General features: G+C 46.2%; 1 protein-coding gene across 6 annotated transcripts in view; it reads right to left on the bottom strand.

Moving 5' to 3' along the window:
- The window catches only part of LOC145352783 (alpha-(1,6)-fucosyltransferase), a 565,169-nt gene that overhangs the window by 92,970 nt on the left and 448,962 nt on the right, over positions 1–23,237 (bottom strand). For all 6 annotated transcript variants that reach the window (XM_080203100.1, XM_080203101.1, XM_080203102.1 and 3 more), the window contains 2 exons: positions 3,576–3,694; positions 2,039–2,204 (listed from right to left, as the gene is read on the bottom strand). In XM_080203100.1, the coding sequence (XP_080059226.1) occupies positions 2,039–2,204; positions 3,576–3,694 (285 nt within the window). The remainder of the gene's footprint in view (positions 1–2,038; positions 2,205–3,575; positions 3,695–23,237) is intronic.

Genomic DNA, 23,237 nt, shown 5'->3' with positions numbered 1-23,237 from the left:
CTCCATACCAGGCAACATCCTGGTAAACCTTTTCGGCACTCTCTCCAAAGCCTCCACGTCCTTCTGGTAGTGTGGTGGCCAGAACTGGCCGCAGTATTCCAAATGTGGCCTAACCAATGTTCTATATAACTGTAACATTATATGCCAACTTTTATACTCTATGCCCCATCCAATAAAAGCAAGCAGGCCATATGCCTTCTTGACAGACCCTGTTGACAGTGACAGGGCCAGAAGGTCCCGCTGCCAGCCAATGGCGGGCTGCCTGCGCTGCCGCAGCAGCACACGGAAAACCCCTCCCATAATCTTCCATGTTTAGAAATAAATATTGGGGGCGGCACAGTGGAATGGTGGCACAGTGATTAGCACTGCTGCCTCACAGCGCCAGGGACCTGAGTTCAATTCCCAGCTTGGGTTACTGTCTGTATGGGGTTTGTATGTTCTCCCCGTGTCTGCGTGGGTTTCCTCCCACAGCTTGACAGACGTGCTGGTTGGGTGCACTGACCCGAACAGGGGCTGGAGTGTGGCGTCTAGGGAATTTTCACAGTAACTTCATTGCAGTGTTAATGTAAGCCTACTTATGACACTTACAAATTAATTTTATTGCAGTGTTACCTGTTAACTGTTCATGATAGAGAGTGTCTGATTCTGCTGTAATTCATCTAAAATAATAATTTCCTACTCCCTTACACATACTTACTTAAGATTAGGAGGGTATATCCCTTTGGATGGTTCCAAAATTGTGCAGAGAGAAACATGACCTCTGCACTGTAACAACTGGTCATGCTAAATTCTCCCGCAGTGTACCTGAACAGGCGCTGGAGCATGGTGACTAGGGGATTCTCATAGTAACTTCATTGCAGTGTTACTGTAAGCCTTTTGTGACATTAATAAATAAACTTTAAAAAAAGTTTTAACTTTTAAAAAATAACGCTATCCCACATTTCACAATTCTGCTGAGGACATAGAGATTTACAACATGGAAACAGGCCCTTCAGCCCAACTTGTCCATGCTGCCTTTTTTTTTAAACCTCTGAACTAATCCTAATTGCCTGTGTTCGGCCCATATCCCTCTATACCCATGTAACTGTCTAGATGCTTTTTAAAAGATAAAATTGTACCCGCCTCTACTACTGCCTCTGGCAGCTTGTTCCAGACACTCATCAACATCTGTGTGTGAAAAAATTGCCCCTCTGGACACTTTTGCATCTCTCCCCTCTCACCCTCTAGTGAGAGGGTAAAGCCACTCCCCTCACCCTCTAGTTTTAGACTCCCGTACCTTTGGGGAAAGATATTGACCAACTCCCCTGTCTATGCCCCTCATTATTTTATAGACCTCTATAAAAGATCCTGGAAGGCCATGGGAAAAGGCAAGAACAGGTGTACTGCGTGTGCAGCAGACCCGGGGTGGCTACAAGATTCACTTGGAAGAGCACTGAACTTCTCAGAAACAGCCAAAACTGCAACATCTCTTTCAAAAGGAACATACAGTCTGGTTGATGATGGAAGCTCTCTGTTGCTGCCTGATGTCTTTGTTTTTACATTTGACTTAGGATTGAAAGCCAACTGTTGTGATGATTCAGGTCTGCGTGCTGCACTTCGTCATTATACAAAGGAATGTGCGGCGCAAAGTTGTTATTAAGCTGCGGATTGTGGGACCATCTCAGCCCGATCTAAAATTGTCCCCAGTGTTGCGCAACGTGGTGCTGGCCTGGAATCCGCTGCCTGGGAGGGTGGTGGAGACACCATGCCTCACATCCTTTAAAAAGTAACTGGGTGAGCACTTGGTGCCAAGGTTACGGGCCAGGTGCTGGGCGAGTGGGATTAGGTGGGCAGGTCAAGGCAGTTCATGCGTCAGTGCAGGCTCGATGGGCTGAAGTGCCTCCTTCTGCACTGTAGCATTCAGCAGTGACGTGCTGCCCTGTGAGCTGTAAGAGACTTCGAACGGCCCTTGACTTTTAACGGTTGTGCAAAGAATAAAAAAAATTAAAATAAGGCGATGTCAACAGTGCTGTGTTGTCGAGGAGCAGGTGGACCTTACCTCTGTTGGTGGCCTAGGTTCTCCAGCAACGAGTCCGCATGCCTCTGTGCCTCCTCGCCCTCCAGGTGCTTGACTTTCTTGATTTCGCTCTGTACAAAGAACCAAAGCTCCTTCACGCCATTCTCAATCTTACGTCGCAGCTCCTCATGCTCCTTCCCGGGACCTGCTGCAACGCGAGAGAGAAGCTCCAAGTCAGTCACTTCCCTTCACCGATGGTGCTCGCTGTCCCGAGAAAACGGCCAAAGACTAACAAATCTCATCCGGCCCCCTGGCGAGCTTGTTCACATGGTTATGTTTGCAGGAGAGGGAGCATGCAGTGTCCACTGATATGTTGAAGGCCTTTCCCGACAGGTGGGCTCCACAAGGACTGGGTTGCACCGTCAGGTGAGTGAAGAATTGGGTTCACAAACAGGGCATATATAAACACAGACTCAATTACAAGATATTGGGTGGAATGTGAGTCTGAACAGGTAATCAAGTCTTTACAGGTACAGACAATGTGAGTGGAGAGAGGGTTAAGCACAGGTTAAAGAGACGTGAACTGTCTCCAGCCAGGATGGTTAGTGAGATTTTGCAAGCCCAGGCAAGTCGTGGGGATTACACATAGTGTGACATGAAGCCAAGATCCCGATTGGGGCTGTCCTCATGTGTGTGGAACTTGGCTATCGATTTTGCTTCACAATTCTGAAGATTATGAAGACAATATATTAAGATAGAAGCAGGGAAGTTGTTTCCACTGGCGGGTGAAACGAGAATTTGGGGGCATAGCCTCAAAATAAGGGGGAGCAGATTTAGGACTGAGTTGAGGAGGAACTTCTTCACCCAAAGGGTTGTGAATCTGTGGAATTCTCTGCCCAGTGAAGCAGTTGAGGCTACCTCATTGAATGTTTTTAAGGTAAGGATAGATACATTTTTGAACAGTAAGGGAATTATGGTGAGCAGGCAGGTAAGTTGAGCTGAGTCCACGAAACGATCAGCCATGATCTTATTGAATGGCGGAGGAGGCTCAAGGGGCCAGATGGCCGACTCCTGCTCCTAGTTCTTATGTTCTGCGTTGCCATGTGTCCAGCTGGAGACAATTCATACTTCTTTAACCTGTATTTAACCCTCTCTCCACTCATTTTCCGCACCTATAAAGACCTGATCACCTGTTCAGACTCCCATTCCAACCATTATCTTGTAATTGAGTTTGTGTCTGTATATGTCCTGTTTGTGAAACAAATCCTGCACTCGCCTGATGAAGGGGCGGCGCTCTGAAAGCTCGTGCTACCAAATAAACCTGTTGGACTTTAACCTGGTGGTGTGAGACTTCTTACTGTGCTTACCCCAGTCCAACGCCGGCATGTCCACATTATGGGGATAGAGTGGAGGAGAGGGCCAGGGAGGGATGCTCTTTTGGAGAGGCAGTACAGACTTGATGGGCCGGATGGCCTCTTTCTGCACTGTTGGGATTCAACAGGTGATGAAGAGAATAACAAATATTTCTTGACAGTTAACCCATTTTATGACGCTTTGCAGACAAATTAAACAAACTTACCACGGCTTGGCTGTTTCTTGTAGATTTCTAGCTGCTCTTTGGCCTTTATTAGTTGCTCCTCTAACGCGCGCATCCTTCCTGCAGCAGCGGGTCCCTGGTCAATGGGTCCTTCAGGAATCCTGGATGGAGATAGATTAGTTCAATCAAACCAGCAGTGTCTGTACATTAGAGCATTGGAACGCACTCCAGCACGCGAGCTAAATTATTATGACTGGAATCTTAGCAAATTATTTCCCTAAGCTGCCACAAAGATGTAGGAGCAGACTGAGGCCATTCAGCCCCTCGAGTCTGCTTCACCATTCGATCATGGCTGCTATGTTTCTCAACCCTTTTCTCCCGCCTTTCCCCTTTGATCCCCTTACCAATCAAGAACCTTGAATTTAAGACTGAGTGTCTGAAACACGCTCAGTGACCTGGCCTCCACAGCCTCTCGTGGCAATGAATTCCACAGTTTCACCACTCTGAAGAACTTCCTCCCCATCAAAAGGGTCGTCCCTTTACTCTGAGGCTGTGTCCTTGGATCCTCGTCTCTCCTTCTAATGGAAACATCTACCCCACATCTGCTCTATCCAGGTCTTTCAGTATTCTGTAAGTTTTAAATTCTTAAACTATGCCTTGGAACAGCCAACGAGTACATACAGAGTCATAGAATCCTACAGTGCAGAAGGAGGTCATTTGGCCCATCGAGTCCATACCGACCACAATCCCACCCAGGTCCTATCCTCATAACCCCATGCATTTACCCTGGCTAGTCCCCCTGGCACTGTGGAGCAATTTAGCACGGCCAATCAACCTAACCTGCACATCCTGCGGGAGGAAACCAGATTACTTGAGGAAACCCACGCAGACATGGGGAGAACATGCAAGCTCCACACAGACAGCAACCCAAGGTTGGAACCGAACCCGGGTCCCTAGTGCTGTGAAGCAGCAGTGCTAACCACTGTGCCAACCACTGTGCCATCATGCTACCCTCCAATGCAAACTGGGTTTGGGTTGTCTCAATTTTTTGTGGGCCAGAGGCTAGGGCGCAAAACTATGTCCAAATTCACCAGAAAAGCGCAGTCTGACCCAGAGAAACCAGAGGAGAGCAGGTGTGGGAAATGGGGAAAATGGTGCAGGGGATCCTCTCTCGAGAATAAAACCATTTAGTGCAGAGCAGAATGTGCAGATTTCTGCATTTGACTGTGTTACATCTAATCTGGTGGCACAGTGGTTAGCACTCCTGCCTCACAGCGCCAGGGACCTGGGTTCAATTCCCGGCTTGGGTCACCGTCTGTGTGAAGTTTGCACATTCTCCCCGTGTCTGCATGGGTTTCCTTCGGGTGCTCTGGTTTCCTCCCAGGTGTGCAGGTTAGGGGCACTGGCCAATGGTAAATGGGTGGGTTTACTCCGTGCAGGGACAAAGTAAAGTAAAAGGTAAAGTTTATTGATTAGTCACAAGTAAGGCTTACATTAACACTGCAATGAAGTTACTGTGAAATTCCCTTAATCGCCACACTCCGGCACCTGTTTGGGTCAATGCATCTAACCAGCATGTCTTTTAGACTATGGGAGGAAACTGGAGCACCTAGAGGAAACCCATGCAGACACGGGGAGAACATGCAAACTCCATACTGAGAGTGACCCAAGCTGGGAATTGAACCTGGGTACCTGGCGCTGCAAAGCAGCAGTGCTAATCACTGTGCCACCGTGTTGCCCATAAGTCAGCGATCTGCCCATTCAACTGAACATGCATATCAATAGGGTCCCTCAACAGTACCTCTCCAGTACCGGTCTGTAACACACTGGGAAACACGAAGAAGTTATAGATTAAGACTGAACGTAAATGCTTTGAGTTCCTGGATTGTTACCCTGGATCTCTGAAATACAAGTCCAGTAACAATACCATTACACCACCGCCTCCCCACTACATACTAACGTTTGCCCAATTCTGCAGAAAGGTCACAGACCTGAAATGACGGCCTGAGTTTTACTGCCTTGCTCATCCCAGAACGGGGGTGGACAAGGCTCGTAGAACGGTCTTCTTCATTGGCCTCGGGCAGGATCTTATGAGCCTCGGGCGGTAAAAATTCCGGCAGTTAACTCTGCTTCTCTCTCTGTCTCTTGTAAACGCCGCCCGACCTGTTAATTGCTTTTGCTACTTTTATTTGAGATTTCCAGGAGCTATGGTAATTTGCCTTGAAATGAGCTATTAACTTGATAGATTTGGACTGGAAATCCTATTTCAGAGGTGAAAGGGCACTGACAAATACTCAGCACCACCCAGCCCTGTGCTTGCCCTGTGTAAGAAGTCTGACAACACCAGGTTTAAGTCCAACCGATATTGTCAGGCTTGTTTACCCCAGTCCAACGCCGGCATCTCCACATCTTGCCTACAGTGCAGTGTTCTTATCTTTCCTGTTAACTGTGTAGCTGGTGGGTTTCACACAACCACATGCGAAGATGGTACTTAAAAAAATAAATGGCTTAGTCAGGAAATACAACTCCCTCACGCTTGATTGTGAAAGGAAAAGTGGCCCAAAGTGAGAGGCACATAACCTTTGTAGGAGCAAAGGTGCCGACCTTTGAAATACTCTTCATCATCCCGTGTTTCGAGTTACTCAAAGTGCAAACACAGAGGATATTGACTGCAAAACAGGAAGCAAACAGTCTAATCAAACCCAAAACACCTTCATTCCGCCGACACCTACAACTTTCCTGTCATGTTACAACGGTGACGTCACGTCCGCAGTGTTGAGGGGCTCATCGATCTCTGTTCTGCTGCAGCTTTCACCAGTGCCGTCAAACCACAAGCATACATTCACAAACACAGAATAAGAAATAGTCACGGAGAAACATCCGCCGGTGAAAGGGATAAGGGTGCATCATGATGGGAACATCACGATTTGATTTTTTTAAGAAAAATGTTGATTTGAGTTATTATTGTCACATGTATTAATGTACAGTGAAAAATATTCTTTCTTGCACACTACACAGGCAAAGCATACCGTTCGTAGAGAAGGAAAGGAGAGTGTGCAGAATGTAGCGTGAAAGTCAGAGCTAGAGTATAGAGAAAGAGCAACCCAATGCAAGGTAGGTCCATTCAAAAGTCTGACAGCAGCAGGGAAGAAGCTGTTCTTGAGTTGGTTGGGATGTGACCTCAGACTTTTATATCTTTTTCCTGAAGGAAGAAGGTGGAAGAGAGGATATCCGGGGTCCTTAATTATGCTGCTGCTTTGTCGAGGCAATGGGAAGAGTCAATGGATGGGAAGCTGGTTTGTGTGATGGATTGGGCTACATTCACGACCACAGTCTCCAAGTCTCACCACTGTCTTGACTCAGGCATAGTGCAGTTTCTCCATCAGAATCTTTGGTAACCCTCCCTGGCAGCACAGTGGGGGGGGGAAGTGGGTATGTCCAAAACATGTAGTGGATCCAGGCTCCCCCTGAACTTCTCAAGGGCAGTTAGGGACAGACAATAAATACCAGCTTTACAAGAGACACCGGTATCCCTGGAATTAATTTTTTAAAATTGTGCAGTGCAGCACTGTAGAAACAAAGCAAATCTAAAATCGGGTTGAGGAGAAACTATTTCTCCCAAAGGGTTGTGAATCTGTAGAATTCACCACCCCAGAGTGCGGTGGATGCTGGAACAGTGAGTAAATTTAAAGAGGAGTTAGATTTTTAATTGGTAATGGGTCAAAGGGTTTTGGGGAGAAGGCAGGAAAATGGGGATGAGGAGCATATCAGCCATGATAGAATGGCGGAGTGGCCTTGATGGGCCGAATGGCCTAATTCTGCTCCGATATCTTATGAACTTTTGCTTCTGCACTTTTACCATCAATTCCTCTGCAAGAAGCTGATCTGTCAATTCTGCAGATTGTAATCCTCTTCAATCGCTGATCCCATCAGGACAACTTATACCAACGTGTGGCACGTCCTCCAAAGAAGCAGCCTCGATCAACAAGCTAATAATTTCCGTTTTATTAACCAAAGTGAACCAGGTCGTACATTGCTAGTAATTTTTGGAATCTGTAAGCCTGCCAGGCTAATTAAACCACCGAAGTATCTTATTAGAGGGAAGTGTTCAAACAAAGTTCTGAACTGTCAGCAAACACTTGTGTTGTTATGTTTAACCCATCCGTTAGGCTGACTTTTATTTGTTTCTTTTATTGGCAGTATTGTAACTAACAAAAGAGGCAGTATTCTTTTATACGCTACAATAGTCACTGTCACCTCCACGAGATTCAGCCCAATAGTTTTATTTTGTGACTTAGTGGCATTCCTATGACTTTTCCCTGCGCATCTGCACTGATTGTGGCATGGTGGCACAGTGGTTGGCAGCGCCAGGGACCCGGATTCAATTCCCAGCTGGGGCCACTGTCTGTGCGGAGTCTGCATGTTCTTCCAGTGTCTGCATGGGTTTCCTCCAGATGCTCCAGTTTCCTCCCATGGTCTGAAAGACGTGCTGGTTAGGTGGATCGGCCATGCTAAATTCTCCCTCAGTGTACCCAAACAGGCACCGGAGTGTGGCGACTGGGGGATTTTCACAGTAACTTCATTGCAGTGTTAATGTAATGCTTATTTGTGACGCTAGTAAATAAACTTCGAATTTTTAAACATTGCAAACTTATTAAAGATAGTGCTGAGGGTCAAACCAGCAGCAAGAGAAAGCTAAAACCAAGATTTTAAAATTCATTAGCGGGATGTTGGCGTGGCTGATTGGGTACTAACATTTATTGCCCCTCCTTAATTGCCCTCAGCCAGACCATATCAGAGGGTGTTTCAGATTCAGCCACATTGCTGTGGCTCTGGAGTCACATGTAGGCCAGACAAGGTAAGGATGGCAGATTTCCTTCCCTCAAGGACATTAGTGAACCAGATGGGTTTTTTACAACAATCGACAATGGTTTCATGGTCATCTGTAGATTCTTAATTCCACATTTTTTTCTGTTGCGTTCAACTTCTGCCATCTGCTACGGCGAGATTCGAACCTAGGTCCCCAAAACATTAGCTGAGTTTCTGGATTAATAGTCTGGCGATAATACCACTAGACCATTACCTCCATTCCAATTTAGTTTGACAGACAGGTTCTGATGGTGGCACAGATATTGTGTATCCGTTATTGTTAGTGGCAACTACGTTTTATGCTTTTGAGTTTCGATCGTACCAAAGTGAGTTTATGATGTGGAGGTGCGGCATTGAGCTGGGGTGGGCAAGAGGTTCACAATAACAAGTTAAAGTCCAACAGGTTTATTTGGAATTACGAGCTTTTGGAGCACTGCCCCTTCATCAGGTGAGAGAACCCAACTCTCTACTCACCTGAGGAAGGAGCAGTGCTCCGAAAGCTCGTGATTCTAAATAAACCTGTTGGGCTTTAACCTGGCGTTGTGAGACTTCATAAAGTGTGAGTTTACAGCAATCTTTGGACCACCTTTTTTAAAAATTCATTTTTACAGGATGTGTGCATTGCTGGCTGGGCTAGTATTTATAGGCTGATCCCAAACTACCCTCCATTTGAGAGTCAACCACATTGCTGTGGCTCTGGAGTCACATGTAGGCCAGACCAGGTAAGGACGGCAGATTTCCTTCCCTAAAGGGCATTAGTGAACCAGTTGGATTTTCACAACAACTCTAAGTGGTCATCTGCATTTTAAATTCCAGATGTTTACTGAGTTCACACTTCACCATCAGCTAGGGTGGGATTCGAACTTGGATCCCTGGAGCATTATCTCGGGTCTTTGGATTTCTAGTCTAGTGCAAATATTACTTTGCCATCAGTCTGTCAGGAGGAGGTACAATTGGAACTAAAACAGTAACAGGGCTTTCAATCTTAATATCAAGTTTGCTCTCATAAACAGGCCAAGGACAATGACTGATACACAACATCTGTGCTGCCATCAGTCAAACTAAATCTACATTGGCTAATTCCCTCCATAAAAGAGCTTGTTCCATCTGTTCTCATTAAAGATCTTTATATAAAAAAATGTGTTTGCAAATACTCTGGAAGGAACGTGGTAAGCGCTCGTCCATCTATTATTGAAATAAGCCATGGAAGTATCACTATTAAAATGAGAAATGAGAGTTCTGTCGTTAGTTATATGCATAAATTAAAGACTGGACTTCTTCGTTAACTTGGATTGGATTCGCTTAATGTGGAAACCAAGTATTGTGGTCTGAGTAGTCACTAAAGTTAGTCCACTTCAAATTCGAAGTGTGCTCTGATCCATTTAACAATCATTAATCTCATACCGGGCCACTCTTGCTTGTAACTTTGATCAGGTTTCCTCATCAAATTTCAGCTGATGAAGGAGAAACATTGTTTCCAAAGGCCATTGCTCCTCTGACTTGGGAGTGTTGATATTAAGCAGCATGAGGCAGCACACCACTCCCTTCACTTCCTTATTGCTTCACAAGATCGCCACAATTTAAATCCAGTCCCGGGAAGTAAATCTTACCACCAGATCAAACTGGGGAGCTCGAGGCCCCTTGGAAATTGAGCAGGCAAAGTGGTTGGCACTGCCAGCTCTCAACGCCAGGGAGCTGGGTTCGATTCCCGGTTTGGGTCGCTGTCTGTGTGGGTTTCCTCCGGGTGCTCCGGTTTCCTCCCACAGTCTGAAAGACGTGTTGGTTCGATACATTGGCCATGCTCAGTTCCCCCTCCGTGTACCTGAACAAGCGCCGGGGTGTGGCGGCGCCAGGGGGATAGAGAGAGAGAGAGAGAGAGAGAGAGAGAGAGAGACACACAGACACACACACACACACACACACACACACACAGACGTGGTGACAATGACTTTTTTTATTCATGGGACACAGACTTCTTGCCCCATCCCTAGTTGCCCTTGAGAAGGTGGTGGTGAGCTGTCTTCCTGAAACACGACAGTCCCATTCGGGAGGGAATTACAGGATTTTGACCCTGTCACTGATCCAGTAATCTAGAGACCCAGGGTCAAATCCCATCACAGCATCTGGTGGAATTTCAAATTCAATTAGAGAACAGAAATCTGGAATTAAAAAGCTTGTCTACTGATGACCACAAAACCATTGTTGATTGCCGGAAAAACCCATCTGGTTCACTGATGTCCTTTAGGGAAGGAAATCTGCCACCCTTACCCGGTCTGGCCTACACGTGACTCCAGAGCCACAGAAATGTAGGTGATTCTTAACTGCCCTCCGAAATGGCCTAGCAAACCGTTCAGTTGTTCCTGGAAGGTCTAAAAGGAATGCTACCGGACAGAGAAGCCAGCATCATGGGTGTTCCTACAAAAACATGGACTGCAGCGGTTCAAGAAGGTCTCTCTCATCACCTCTTTCTCAAGGGCAATTAGTAATGGGCAATAAATGATGGTTAAGTCAGTGATGCCCATACTCCATAAACAAAAAAAACGCACACATCTCACATACACTTACGTGCAAATGTATACCCATATGAACACACGTACATGCACATATGAACATACACACATGAACATACACACATACGCTCACATGCATGTGCACACACACATACATACCAAGCAATGATTAATGATCAGAAGCAGGAATCAAACCAGATGTTGATCTCTCAAGCTAAGTGTATGACACTAATTACCATACCAGTCTTGATCAATTCATCAAGAAATTTAAATTTAAATTCTATTTTGCACATCAGATATCCAAGTTTCAACGATCATTTCAAACATTTAACAAATTCAGGAGCATCCCAATGCAGCTTTTAAACAATGTAGATACAAGCTCTCATCCCAGTGGATGACAAATCCATTCTTTTCTTATATTATTTTTGACACAAATATCTATCAAATACTCACTCCCAGGGATTCATTATTAAAAGACACAGTTAGATGATAAACGCTGATGATAGAGTATGAAACCAGAGCTGTGTGTTCATTCTTCCATGTGTTTAGCAGACTCAATGTTTCTCTTCCAACAGAAGTCTAGCTCGTGATGGTAATAGCTGGGGATCGAAGGAAATCCAGCTTCATCAGCTGTCATTATCCAATCATATCAGAGATCAAACTGGGCTTGACCTGACACCACACATCTGCTCATTGGATAGATCACTGAACCACTGGTGAACCAACATCACAAGGGGATGAGTGAGTGAGGAGCTGCTGTACCTCGCCTCGGGGCCTAGTGTTACTATCATAGAACCCTACAGTGCAAAAGGAGACCATTCAGCCCATCCAGTCTGCACCGACCACAATCCCAACCAGGCCCCAGTCCCGGAATCCCACATATTTATCCTCTTAATCTCCTTGACACGAGGGTCAATTTAGCATGGCCAATCCACCTAACCTGCACATCTCTGGGGTGGGGGAAACCCACAGGGAGAGTGTGCAAACTACACACAGCCGCCCAAGGCTGGAATTGAACCCAGGTCCCTGGCGCTGTGAGGCAGTAGTGCTAACCACTGTGCTACCGTGTCACTCACTATCACTAGATTATTAATCCAGAAACTCAGCTAATGTTCTAGGGAGAGGCAAGATCACTGAGGGATCAGAGAACAAAAAGGCCAATTTTAAGATTAAGGTGTTGCTTAACTGTGAGCCTACGTAAGACCACAAGGACAGGAAGAGAAGTAGGCCATTCGGCCCATCGAGTCTGCTCAATGAGATCATGGCTGATTTGATGAGATATTCCTCAACTCCACTTTCCCACCTTATCCCTGTGCTCCAAGTCCAAAGATGTGCGGGTTAGGTGGATTGGCCACGCTAAATTGCCCCTTGGTGTTCATAGATGCATAGGTCACGCTAAATTGCCCCTTATTATCTAAAGATGTGAGATTTAGGTGGACTGGTCATGCTAAATTTCCTCAGTGTCGGGGGACTAGCTAGGGTAAATGCATGGGGTTATGGGAATAGGGCCTGGGTGGGATTGTGGTCGGTGCAGACTTGATGGGCCGAATGGTCTTCTGCACTGTAGGATTCCATGATTCTTGATTCCCTGACTGGTTAAAAATCTATCACAGCCTTGAACATACTTAATACTGATGAGTGAATGATGCTTACTGCAGGTTAAGACACCAGGGACAGAGTTCTGGATAATCTCAAGTCTGTGAAGGGTAGAATGTGGGAAGGAATCCAGGAGAGGGTCGAACAGACTGAAATTGTACTCCCTTTTCCCAGGGCTGATCTCAGATTTCCAGCAATTTTTTTCTTTCCCGAACCTTCAAATACTGATTGCTTGCAGAGATAATATTTACATCTTTGGCACTTCAGAGTCACATTATGCCACTCTCACAGGGCTGGGACTTCTACTTAGGCAAAGGGAAGGAAATTGGAGTTGCTGGCTCATTTTCACAAACACACTTCAGTGGCCAAATGGCAGCTACAGAAGAAATAAAATCACAATTACAAGCAAAAGGCTCCTCAAGGATCAAAACAGCCATCTATCTTCCGAAGAAAGCCAAGAAGCCCTTTGAGAAGGGAACACTGCCCCTTTCTGCTGGGGAAAAGTGTGCTCAGCTTATGTTCCCTCAACTCAATTACGAAGAACAGGATCAAACGCAACAAAATACTCCCGGGGGATGTACATGAGGAGATGCAGACAGTAAAAACAGAGGCAGGAACCTGTGAACCTATTAACCCAAGTAAGTTTAGACTGATTCAATCTGACACTCCGTGGACCTTTGGAGAGCAAAAAGGTCAAAGGGAATCTCCAAACTCTATGGCACCTCATCCTGCGGTCACTCGGTGCTCCTCACAGCGCCGGGGACCCGGGTTCGATTCCCGACACCTCCGTGCTGAATCTGCACTTTCTCCCCGTGTCTGCACGAGTTTCCTCCAGTTTCCTCCCACAGTCCAAAAGATGTACATCGGCTAAATTCTCCCGCAATGTACCCGAACAGGTGCCAGAATGTGGCGAGTAGGGGATTTTCACAGTAACTTCATTGCAGTGTCAAAGCAAGCCGACTTGTGACAATAATAAATAAACTTAACAACTTTAAACTTAAATCATATTAGGATGCACGGGTGACGGGCAATGTTAATTAAGTACTCAATGTCCAATGACGTGCTTGTTAGGTGCGTTGGCCATGCTAAATTCTCTCTGTCTATCCAAACAGATGCCAGAGTGTGGAAACTCGGGGAGTTTCACAGTAATTTCACTGCAGTGTTAACGTAAGCCTACTTGTGACAACAATAAATAAACCTACAGTGCAGGCCCCACTTGAGTGCCACTTTAAATCAGACTAACTATACAGTGAAGACCAAATCAGCAAGCACTTCAGAAAACAATTACTTGGCCCATTTGAATGTACTTTATGTTTTGTATCATTTGAGTTGTATCTTTAACATTCAGGATGTATCTCTGGGTTCGGAATGAGAATATCTGGACAAGTTTCCAATGGTCCCAGAGGAGATTACAAAGAGTTTCCAGTAACCACATTGACTTTCTCTGCAACTGTGGGAAGGCCGTGTCATAGTTGTACTATCAGTGGACTAGTAAACACAGCAAGAAGTCTCACAACACCAAGTTAAAGTCCAACAGGTTTATTTGGTAGCAAAAGTGGCGTTTACTACCAAATAAACCTGTTGGACTTTAACCTGGTGTTGAGAGACTTCTTACTGTGTTTACCCCAGTCCAACACCGGCATCTCCATATCACGGCTGGACTAGTAATCCAGAGACCCAGGGTCAGGGGACCTGGCAGATGGTAAAATTGGAATTGAAAAATAATCTGGAATTAAGAATCTATTGATGACCATGAAGCCAATGTTGATCGCTGGAAGAATGCATCTGGTTCACAAATATCCTTTGGGGAAGGAAATCTGCCGTTCTTATCCAATCTGGCCCACATGTGACTCCATTCCCATAACAATGTGATTAGAATAAAATCCTTACAGTGCAGGGGGCGGCCATTTGGCCCATCGAGCATATACTGACCACAATCCCACCCATGTATTTACTGTAGCTAGTCCCCCTGACAACAAGGGGAAATTACCATGGCTAATCCCCCCGAACCTACACATCCCGGGACACTAAGGGGGAATTTAGCAAGGCCAATCCACCTAACCCGCACACCTTTGGAGTGTGGGAGGAAACCAGAGAATCCAGAGTAAACCCACATAGACATGGGGAGAATGTGCAAACTCCACACAGTCACCCATGCCTGTAACTGAACTCCAGGTCCCTGGCACTGTGAGGCAGCAGTACTAACCACTGTGCCACCCTTTACTTTTAAATGCCCAAAGACAATTAGCGGTGGACGATAAATACTGGCTAAGCCAACAACGTCCACCTCCATGAACAAAGAAAAGCTTCGAGGGATTAGGGTGGGGGGTGAGGTGGGTGCAGGAGGTACTAATTAGATATTTCTACTCAAACCATGCACTTATAGAGAACATTGAAATATCCAGATGTTGTTGTGAGTTTCTGTCTTATGTAACATTGGTTAAATTGGCATCCAATGGATAGAAGCAGCTGGCTGATGGCCTAGTGGTTTAATCACTAGACTACTGATCCAGAAACTCAGCTAATGTTCTGGGAACCCGGGTTCGAATCCCGCCACAGCAGATGGTGGAGTTTGAATTCAATAAAAAATATCTGGAATTAAGAATCTACTGATGACCATGAAACCATCGTCAATTGTCAGAAAAACCTGGGGCGGCACAGTGATCAGCACCGCTGCTTCACAGCACCAGAGACCCGGGTTCGATTCCGGCCTCGGGTCACTGTCTGTGTGGAGTTTGCACATTCTCCCCATGTCTGCGTGGGTTTCCTCCGGATGCTCCGGTTTCCCCTCTCAGTCCAAAGATGTGCAGGTTAGGTGGATTGGCCGTGCTAAGTTGCTTCTTAATCTCAGGGGGATTGGCAGGGTAAATATATGGTGTTATGCGGATAGGGGCTGGGTAGGATTGTGGTTAGCACTGACCTGATGGGCCGAATGGCCTCTCTCTGCACTGTATTCTATGATAACATATGGGCAGTGCTTACGCTAATTTTAATTTGGCTTTATTTTTTATTTCGAAGAGCATCTGTTTTTTTATTCATTCGAGATGATTACTCACCGGCTGTCTCTTTTCTCTTGCCCTTCTGCTGCTGGAGTTCAATTCCCGCGGTTAATTCACACCGACTCCCCTCTCCCCACCCCCGCTACAGAGCAACCTATTGATTTCTGTTCTTTTCAGGCATTTCTGGGACTTCTCCCAATCACCAATCTCCTGTCACTCATCTGGATTGAACTATTATATTCAAAGCTGGACATCACTCCAATCACACTCTTCCAATTCCACTAATGACTGGATTTCAGCCAGCCAGTTAAAAAAAAAAACCATCAATCAGTCATCATCCAAACCCTAAACTCTCTCCAATAACTGTGCAAAATCACACCGCCTTATTCAGGGCTATTCTTAACCTCAGTAATTTTAGACTAGTTTATCCAGATACTCTGTAATTCAGAGTGTGATTGGGACAGCCATGCACCCATTCTGCCTGAATGTCACATCTGAATTCTCACTTTTTCCCCCCCCACGGATACTTTTAAATGTAATTTAGTCAACTTCATACAATCCTTAGTGCCATTCGGCCCATCGTGTCTATATCGACTCTCCGATAGCACATCTTACCCAGGCCCATCTCTCCATCTACCCACCCCCTATCCCTGCCATGGCTAATCCCTTCTAACCTATACATCTTTGGACAATTTAGCACCATACGTTATCATAGAGTACAGTGCAGAAGGAGGCCATTCGGCCCATCGCGTCTATGCCAAACACAATCCCACCCAGGCCCTATCCCTGTAACACCACATATATACCCTGCTGATCCCCCTGATACTGTGGGACAATTTAGCATTGCCAATCAACCTAATCCGCACATCTTTGGAGTGTGGGGGGAAACCAAAGCAGCAGAAGGAAACCCACGCAGACACGGGGAGAACATGCAAACTCCACACAGATAGAACCGAACCCGGGTCCCTGACGCTGTGAGGCAGCAGTGCTAACCACTGTGCTGCCCACAAGCTTGTAGTGAAATCTATTCGATTTATCGAATTAATGCAGTTCCTGATGCCATTTGTAGCTTGCTCGGAACTTTGACACTGACAGTATGTTACATTCTCTCCCCACCCCCGTCGCACTCTCACCAACACCCCCCACCATTGAAACGTCACGTGCAGAGCTCTCGTCTTCAGAGAGCCAAATTGGCACAACTCAACATTTGGCGTAAGGCGGAATTCTCCAGTCTGATTTACCCTCCCCCCACTGCCAAGAAGAACGGAGGGTCCCGGCGGTGAGGTGAGGCCGGAGAATCCCAGGCGCGGGGCGAGGCTGGAGAATCCCAGCTGGGGGGGGGGGGGATCTCCATCTTCAACACCCCACCTCCCCGCTTCATTTTGGTCCATTCGAAAAGCAGACCCATCCACGCAACACTTTCAATTCCATCAAAGAGACTCAACACAGTCCACTTTCCTGTATCGATGTTCTTAGGGGTCCAATGGGGATGTTGGACTTGCCTTTGTTTCACATTGCCGGTCTTTGTAAACTTTATTTTTTTTTCTTTTCAGCCTCAACCCAGTGTCATGGCTCGCCCCAGGAGCTTTTATAAAAACAAGTCTAGATCCTTGATCCGGCTTCCCTCAACCACACACTGAATTACGAGTCACAGCTGTTGTGAACGCCTGCTGCATTGATGTCCTTGTATCCATCTCCAGGGGGAAGGAGCTCAGTGTTTTAGATATTGGGCTGCATCAGCCTTGCTGGTATTTGGAGAATTACACTGAATGATAATACATTACATGTTTCACATTTGCCAGATTGGCAGCACATCTGTCAGGACCTGGGAGAAATAAACAGCTATTGGCTGGGTGAATGAGTTCGGGAATGGCAAAGTGCTAGCTTAAATTTACTGTGGTTGTACTTTTGAGACTTCATTCATGGGATGTGGGCGTCCCTGGCAAGGATTTGATTTATTATTGTCATGTGTATTAGTTTACAATGAAAAGTGTTGTTTCTTATGCGCTATATAGAAAAAGCACAGAGAAGGAAAGGTGAGAGTGCAGAATGTAATGTTACAGTCGTTGTTAGGGTGTAGAGAAAGATCAATTTAACGTGAGGTAGATCCATTCAAAAGTCTGATGGCAGCAGGGAAGAAGCTGTTCTTGAGTCAGTTGGTACATGATCTCCAACTTTTGTTTCTTTTTCCCGATGGAAGAAGGTGGAAGAGAGAATGTCCAGGGTGTGTGGGGGCCTTGATTATACTGGCTGTTTTTCCGAGGCAGCAGGAAGTGTAGACAGGATCAATGGATTGGAGGCTGGTTTGCATGATTGGCTGGAATGGCCAGCATTTATTCACAGAAGCATTGAATCCCTACAGTGCAGAAGGAGGCCATTCGGCCCACCGAGCCTGCACTGACAACAATCCCTCCCAGGCCCTATCCCCGTAACCCTACATATTTACCCTGCTAATCCCGCTGACACTAAGAGGCAACTTAGCATGGCCATGTTTGAAGGAGATCGGAGTACCCAGAGGAAAGCCACGGAGAACGTGCAGACTCCACACAGACAGTCACCCAAGGCTTGAATCGATCCAGGGCTCGCTGTCAACGGGACTGGAGAATTCTGACCAGTTCCTGCATTTTAACAAGGTGCGTTAGAGTGGCACAGCAGTTCACACTTCTGCCTCAAGCCATGCTAAATTGCCCCTTGGTGTCCACGGTAAGTGTGTGGGGTTAGGGAGATAGGGTGGGGGAAGAGGGCTTGGGTAAGATGATCTGTCAAGAGAGTCGGCGCATAGTTCTGACAAAGAGTCATCTGGACTCGAAACATCAGTCTTGTCTCTCTTTACCGATGCTGCCAGACTTGCTGAGATTTTCCAGCATTTTCTCTTTCAGTGCAGACTCGATGGGCTGAATGGCCTCTTTCTGCACCGTAGGGAATCCTATGATCTGACATTTCAATAGCAGTTTTTTTTAATGTTGATGATTCTTGCTGGTAAAAGGAAACTGACAGTCTCATATTGTCCCTGCATCCAAAACCAAGCAGGAAGTGAAGCCCAGGTGGGGCAGAGTTCTGCTCTGCACATTGCCAAAATCACTGGAAGTCTCATTCACTGCTGCCCGGAGATTGGATGCAGAGCCAATAACAATACCCGGGGTGAAGTTTCACCCTCGATTCTCACTTTAGAAATTGACCCAACGAGGTGATTGCACATCGCAAGAACAAAAAAATCGATTCAGAATCACAACAGACATTTGCACTCAGTTCTGCACACGGCCGCAAAGCACACCGGATATGCCATTAGAATAAAAACAAAATACTACGGATGCTGGAAATCAAAACAGGAAACGTTCAGCAGTCCGAATTTTACTGTCCCACCCACATAGCAAACGGAGCGGGCGAGGGGCGGACAATGGGAAGGTTTCATTGGCCAATGCACTTAGCCAACACACCTTGCCTCATTGTGGGAGGAAACTGGAGCATCCGGAGGAAACCCACACAGACACGGGGAGAATGTGCAAACTCTGCACAGTCACCCAAGCCGGGAATTGAACCTGGGTTCCTTTCGCTGTGAAGCAGCAATGCTAACCACTGTACCACTCTGAACTCCGTATATAATATGTGGTGCCACATTAATGGTTAGTTTTTTTGACTAATGTTCTGTTTTCAGGTCTTGCCATCATGTTGCTCTCCAGCCCTTCCCACGCCAAGTTTAATCATAATTAAATCTGATTTTAATATAAAATCTGCCCTTTGAAACCTGATCACAGTTTACCAAGAACATTGACAACTTGTCCAACACGAACGCAAAGACATACATGAGAGCAACTCCAGCAATGTAGATGGGTGGCACAGTGGTTAGCACAACTGCCTCACAGCGCCAGGGACCCGGGTTCGATTCCCGGCTTGGGTCACTGTCTCTGCGGAGTTTGCACATTCTCCCTGTGTCTGCATGGGATTCCCCTGGGTGCTCCTGTTACCTCCCATAGTGCAAAGATGTGCAGGTTAGGCCATGCTAAACTGCCCCTTCGTGAGAGGGGGATTAGCAGGGGCTATGGGGATAGGTGGGATTGTGATCGGTGCAGACTCAATGGGCTGAATGGCCTCCTTCTGCATTGTAAGGATTCTAACAAAATGCCCTTAATGTTCGCATTACAAAGCTGTCATCTTGAAGGGAGCAAAGTTTATTATTTCTCTTTATTCCAACTCAACAGACTACAGGGTTGACGCTGGTTCCAATTCTGACCTTTAAAGTCCACCAGGGAAGAAAATGGTTGTGTTATAACTGGGCTTAAATGAAGACAACAAGTGAGCACGGAATCCTGACCTTCAGAATTCAATAAGAAAACTCATACATTAACCTTTCAGGGACTAAACAGAAGCATTTATAAAACCACGCACAATAAGGCTCAGATATTAAGATTAATTCCACCCAATTCGCGAGGCCCTGGAAAAACTATAAATTAAACGTTGATGTGATTTCTATATGATACAGTGCTGTCAGGGAGAGTTAGCTACGTGCCACAGTTTCATCTTGGGCTTGTTATGTGCCCGCGCTCATTTCCGAAGGGGCAAGGTGCCCTTTGTGCACCAGCGGCTGCACCCCCAAGCCTGTGCTCCCTTCCTACCCTTCTGTTCCCCAAACGCCACAGGCGGGATTTTCCATCCACCCTCGCTTCATAACTGGAAAATCCCACCCAAGTCCAACCCCCTCCCCTCCTCCCCACACACTCGGCTACGATTCCCGTGGTGGGCAGGACATGATAATCCCTCCCTCATCCCCCCCAGTCTCTCCCACCCACCCGCCAAACCCTCCCTGAATGAATACTCTGCAATTTTACCACGACTCCTACATGCTCTGGACCGCCTTCTCCAGATTGGCTGCAATGGCAGTAGCGTCCAATGAGCTCTTGGCGTTGCTGGCCAATCCAGTTGGTTGGAAGATCCCGAAGACTTGACTTCCTCTCCCACCCCAACTGAGACCTCCCAGTCCCGCTCTGAGATCATAAGACCATGAGGTGTAGTCGCAAAATTAGGCCATTTGGCCCATCGAGTTTGCTCTGCCGAAACTAATATGATTCTTATCCTCATTCTCCTGCCTTGATCCCCTTATTGAGACAATCCATCTGCTGTAACGTACTATGGCTGCAGGGCAGGTTTCCATTGAATGAATGAACTTCCTTGCCACAAATCCTTGATCTCCTGCAAATATATTGTCCCATTTTGGATGCAGCAAATAAGATGTCTGGGACAGATTCCATCTGAGCATCACAGGTGGCAGAATGTCCACCCTTCCACCATCAATTAGCCAAAGCCAGCATTCTATATTCCCACTGATCTCCTGGAAGCTGTGTCCATGTGGACACCAGTAACCAGGCTTCATCATTCCAGCTCACCCGTAGGGATTGCTGACTCAGGAATAAACAGGAAAGTTTTCATTCCCCATACGTTTCTTGTTATCAAAAATAAACGTATTATTAACAGAACAAATGAATTCACAGACTGGTGAAGTTTTATAATTTTCTCAAGCCTCTCTCCTTTCCAAGATGTTCTGGCTCACCTGGTCAAACCAGCTCCAGAATATTAAAGAGCGATCCCATCTGCGTTATCTAACCTGAGCTGTGCATTACAACCTGTCCTCAGTATCTCCCCCACCATCCCTCCACATCTCTCCCACCCACTCGCCCATGATGACCAAACCCTCCCTGAATAAGTACTCAGTAAGAACACACAATCAAAAAAAAAAACAGCTCACTGTTTCCACTCACCATTGCCTGCCAGTGATCTCAGGTGGATGTATGTACGCATCTGCGAATGTTACAGAAAGGATCTCGATTTCATTTTACTGCCTCGTCTATCCCAGCATCCTTTGTTGGCCTCGGGTGGATCTTACAAACCACGGGCCGGCGAGGTGGTAAAACTCTGGCAATAGGGTGGGATTTTACTCAGGCCGGACTGGAAATTCCTGCCTGATTCTTGAATCACGCCTGGGGTGAAACATCCTACGTTTAAGCCGTGCCAAATTCAAAAGGAAAACTTAAGTTCACCTTGGAGTTTCCGGCCTGGGTCTTAACACTGTCTATTGGTCTGTCAACAGCACAGGGGCTGGGGGCTGGGGGGGGTGGTGTTAAAAAAGCCTCGATGAGATCTCAGGAGTGGCCTAGCATTGTACAGCATTGGCGCTCAAGCAAAGGTTAGTCCTTCCAGCAGAACAGAAAGGGAGACAAAGTAAAAAGGACCCCTTGTCAAGCAATCTGGCAAAGAACCCGGAATCTGAAAGCATGGTTCACCACAATGTACATCACAAAAATAAGACTGCCATGCTTGTGCAAAGAATAATGGCGCCAAAGTGAGAACAGCCACTCTCTCGAGGTAACCAGGCAGCATTGCAAGTTTACAAAGGCAGTCAGTTCTAATAACTGATTCACTATTCACAGAATAAAGTTGACACAGAGTCATAGAAACATAGAAGATAGGAGCAGGAGGCCCTTCGAGCTTGCTGCGCCATTCATCACGATCATAGCTGATTGTCCAACTCAACAGCCTAATCCTGCCTTCTCCCCATAACCTTTGATCCCAATTGCCCCAAGTGCCAGATCCATGCGCTTCTTTGAATACTTTCAATGCATTCAAAGTCAAACAAAACAGAAACAGGCCCTTTGGCCCAACCAGTCCATGCTGACCATGGTGCCCTCCCAATTGTCCGTGATTGGCCCATATCCCTCTAATCCTTTCCCATCCGTGTACTTATCCAAACGCTTTTGAAATGTTGCTACTGTATCTGCCTCAACCACTTTCTCTGATGTAAACTTCTTCAGCTCATCTATCCAGCCATCAGCACTTTGGTGATTTAATTAGCACTAAATGGTGCTTTTAAACATTTATTTAGTTAACACAGAGAAGGATAACGGTGCAGAGGAACCACTTCATACTAAGTCACTGTGGAATACGGACAAGCGTACACGGTGCTCTGAACCTCAACCTCTCCAACTGCAACAGAACATCAAATGAAGATTTATTATCAATTCCTTGGGTTTGTCATTGGTTTAATTAACTCAAACTAACAGCAGTTTCGTGCTATAAATCAGGCAACAAGGTTCTTTATGGAGACTGCCAAAATTCTGTCAGGGACAGTACTCTCAGCAAGTGCTGGAAATGGTGGTTTTCGATTCAATTGAAAATGCAGGAACCAGAAGATCATTCTTGCACTGCTGCCCCATCATATTTGTGTCAGAGTCCTTTCATCGACTTATTTCAGCATTCTAGTACACACAGAGCTCATCTTAAAGAAGGCACCTTCAGGATGATGTAGAGCAAGTTTATTTATTCGTGTCACAAGTAGGCTTACGTTAACTCTGCATCGAAGTTGCTGTGAAAATCCCCCAGTTGCCACAACTCTGGAGCCTGTTCGGGTACACTGAGGGAGAATTTAGCACGGTCAATCCACCCAACCTGCGTGTCTTTGGACACAAAGGGGCAATTTTGCATGGCCAATCCACCTAAACTATACATCTTTGGATACTAAAGGACAATTTAGCATGGCCAATCCACCCAATCTGCACATCCACGGACACTAAGGAGCAGTTTTGCATGGCCAATCCACCTAAACTATACATCTTTGGATACTAAAGGACAATTTAGCATGGCCAATCCACCTAATCTACACATGTTTGGACACTAAGGGGCAATTTAGCACGGCCAATTCACTTAACCTACATATCTTTGGACTCTGAAGGACAACTTAG

This window comes from Carcharhinus amblyrhynchos, chromosome 14 (genome assembly GCF_965287045.1).
Source record: "Carcharhinus amblyrhynchos chromosome 14, sCarAmb.v2.hapA, whole genome shotgun sequence".
In the NCBI taxonomy this organism is placed as follows: Eukaryota; Metazoa; Chordata; class Chondrichthyes; order Carcharhiniformes; family Carcharhinidae; genus Carcharhinus; species Carcharhinus amblyrhynchos.
The sequence above is the reverse complement of the archived record's forward strand: the minus strand, read 5'-3'. Positions and strand labels throughout refer to the sequence as shown.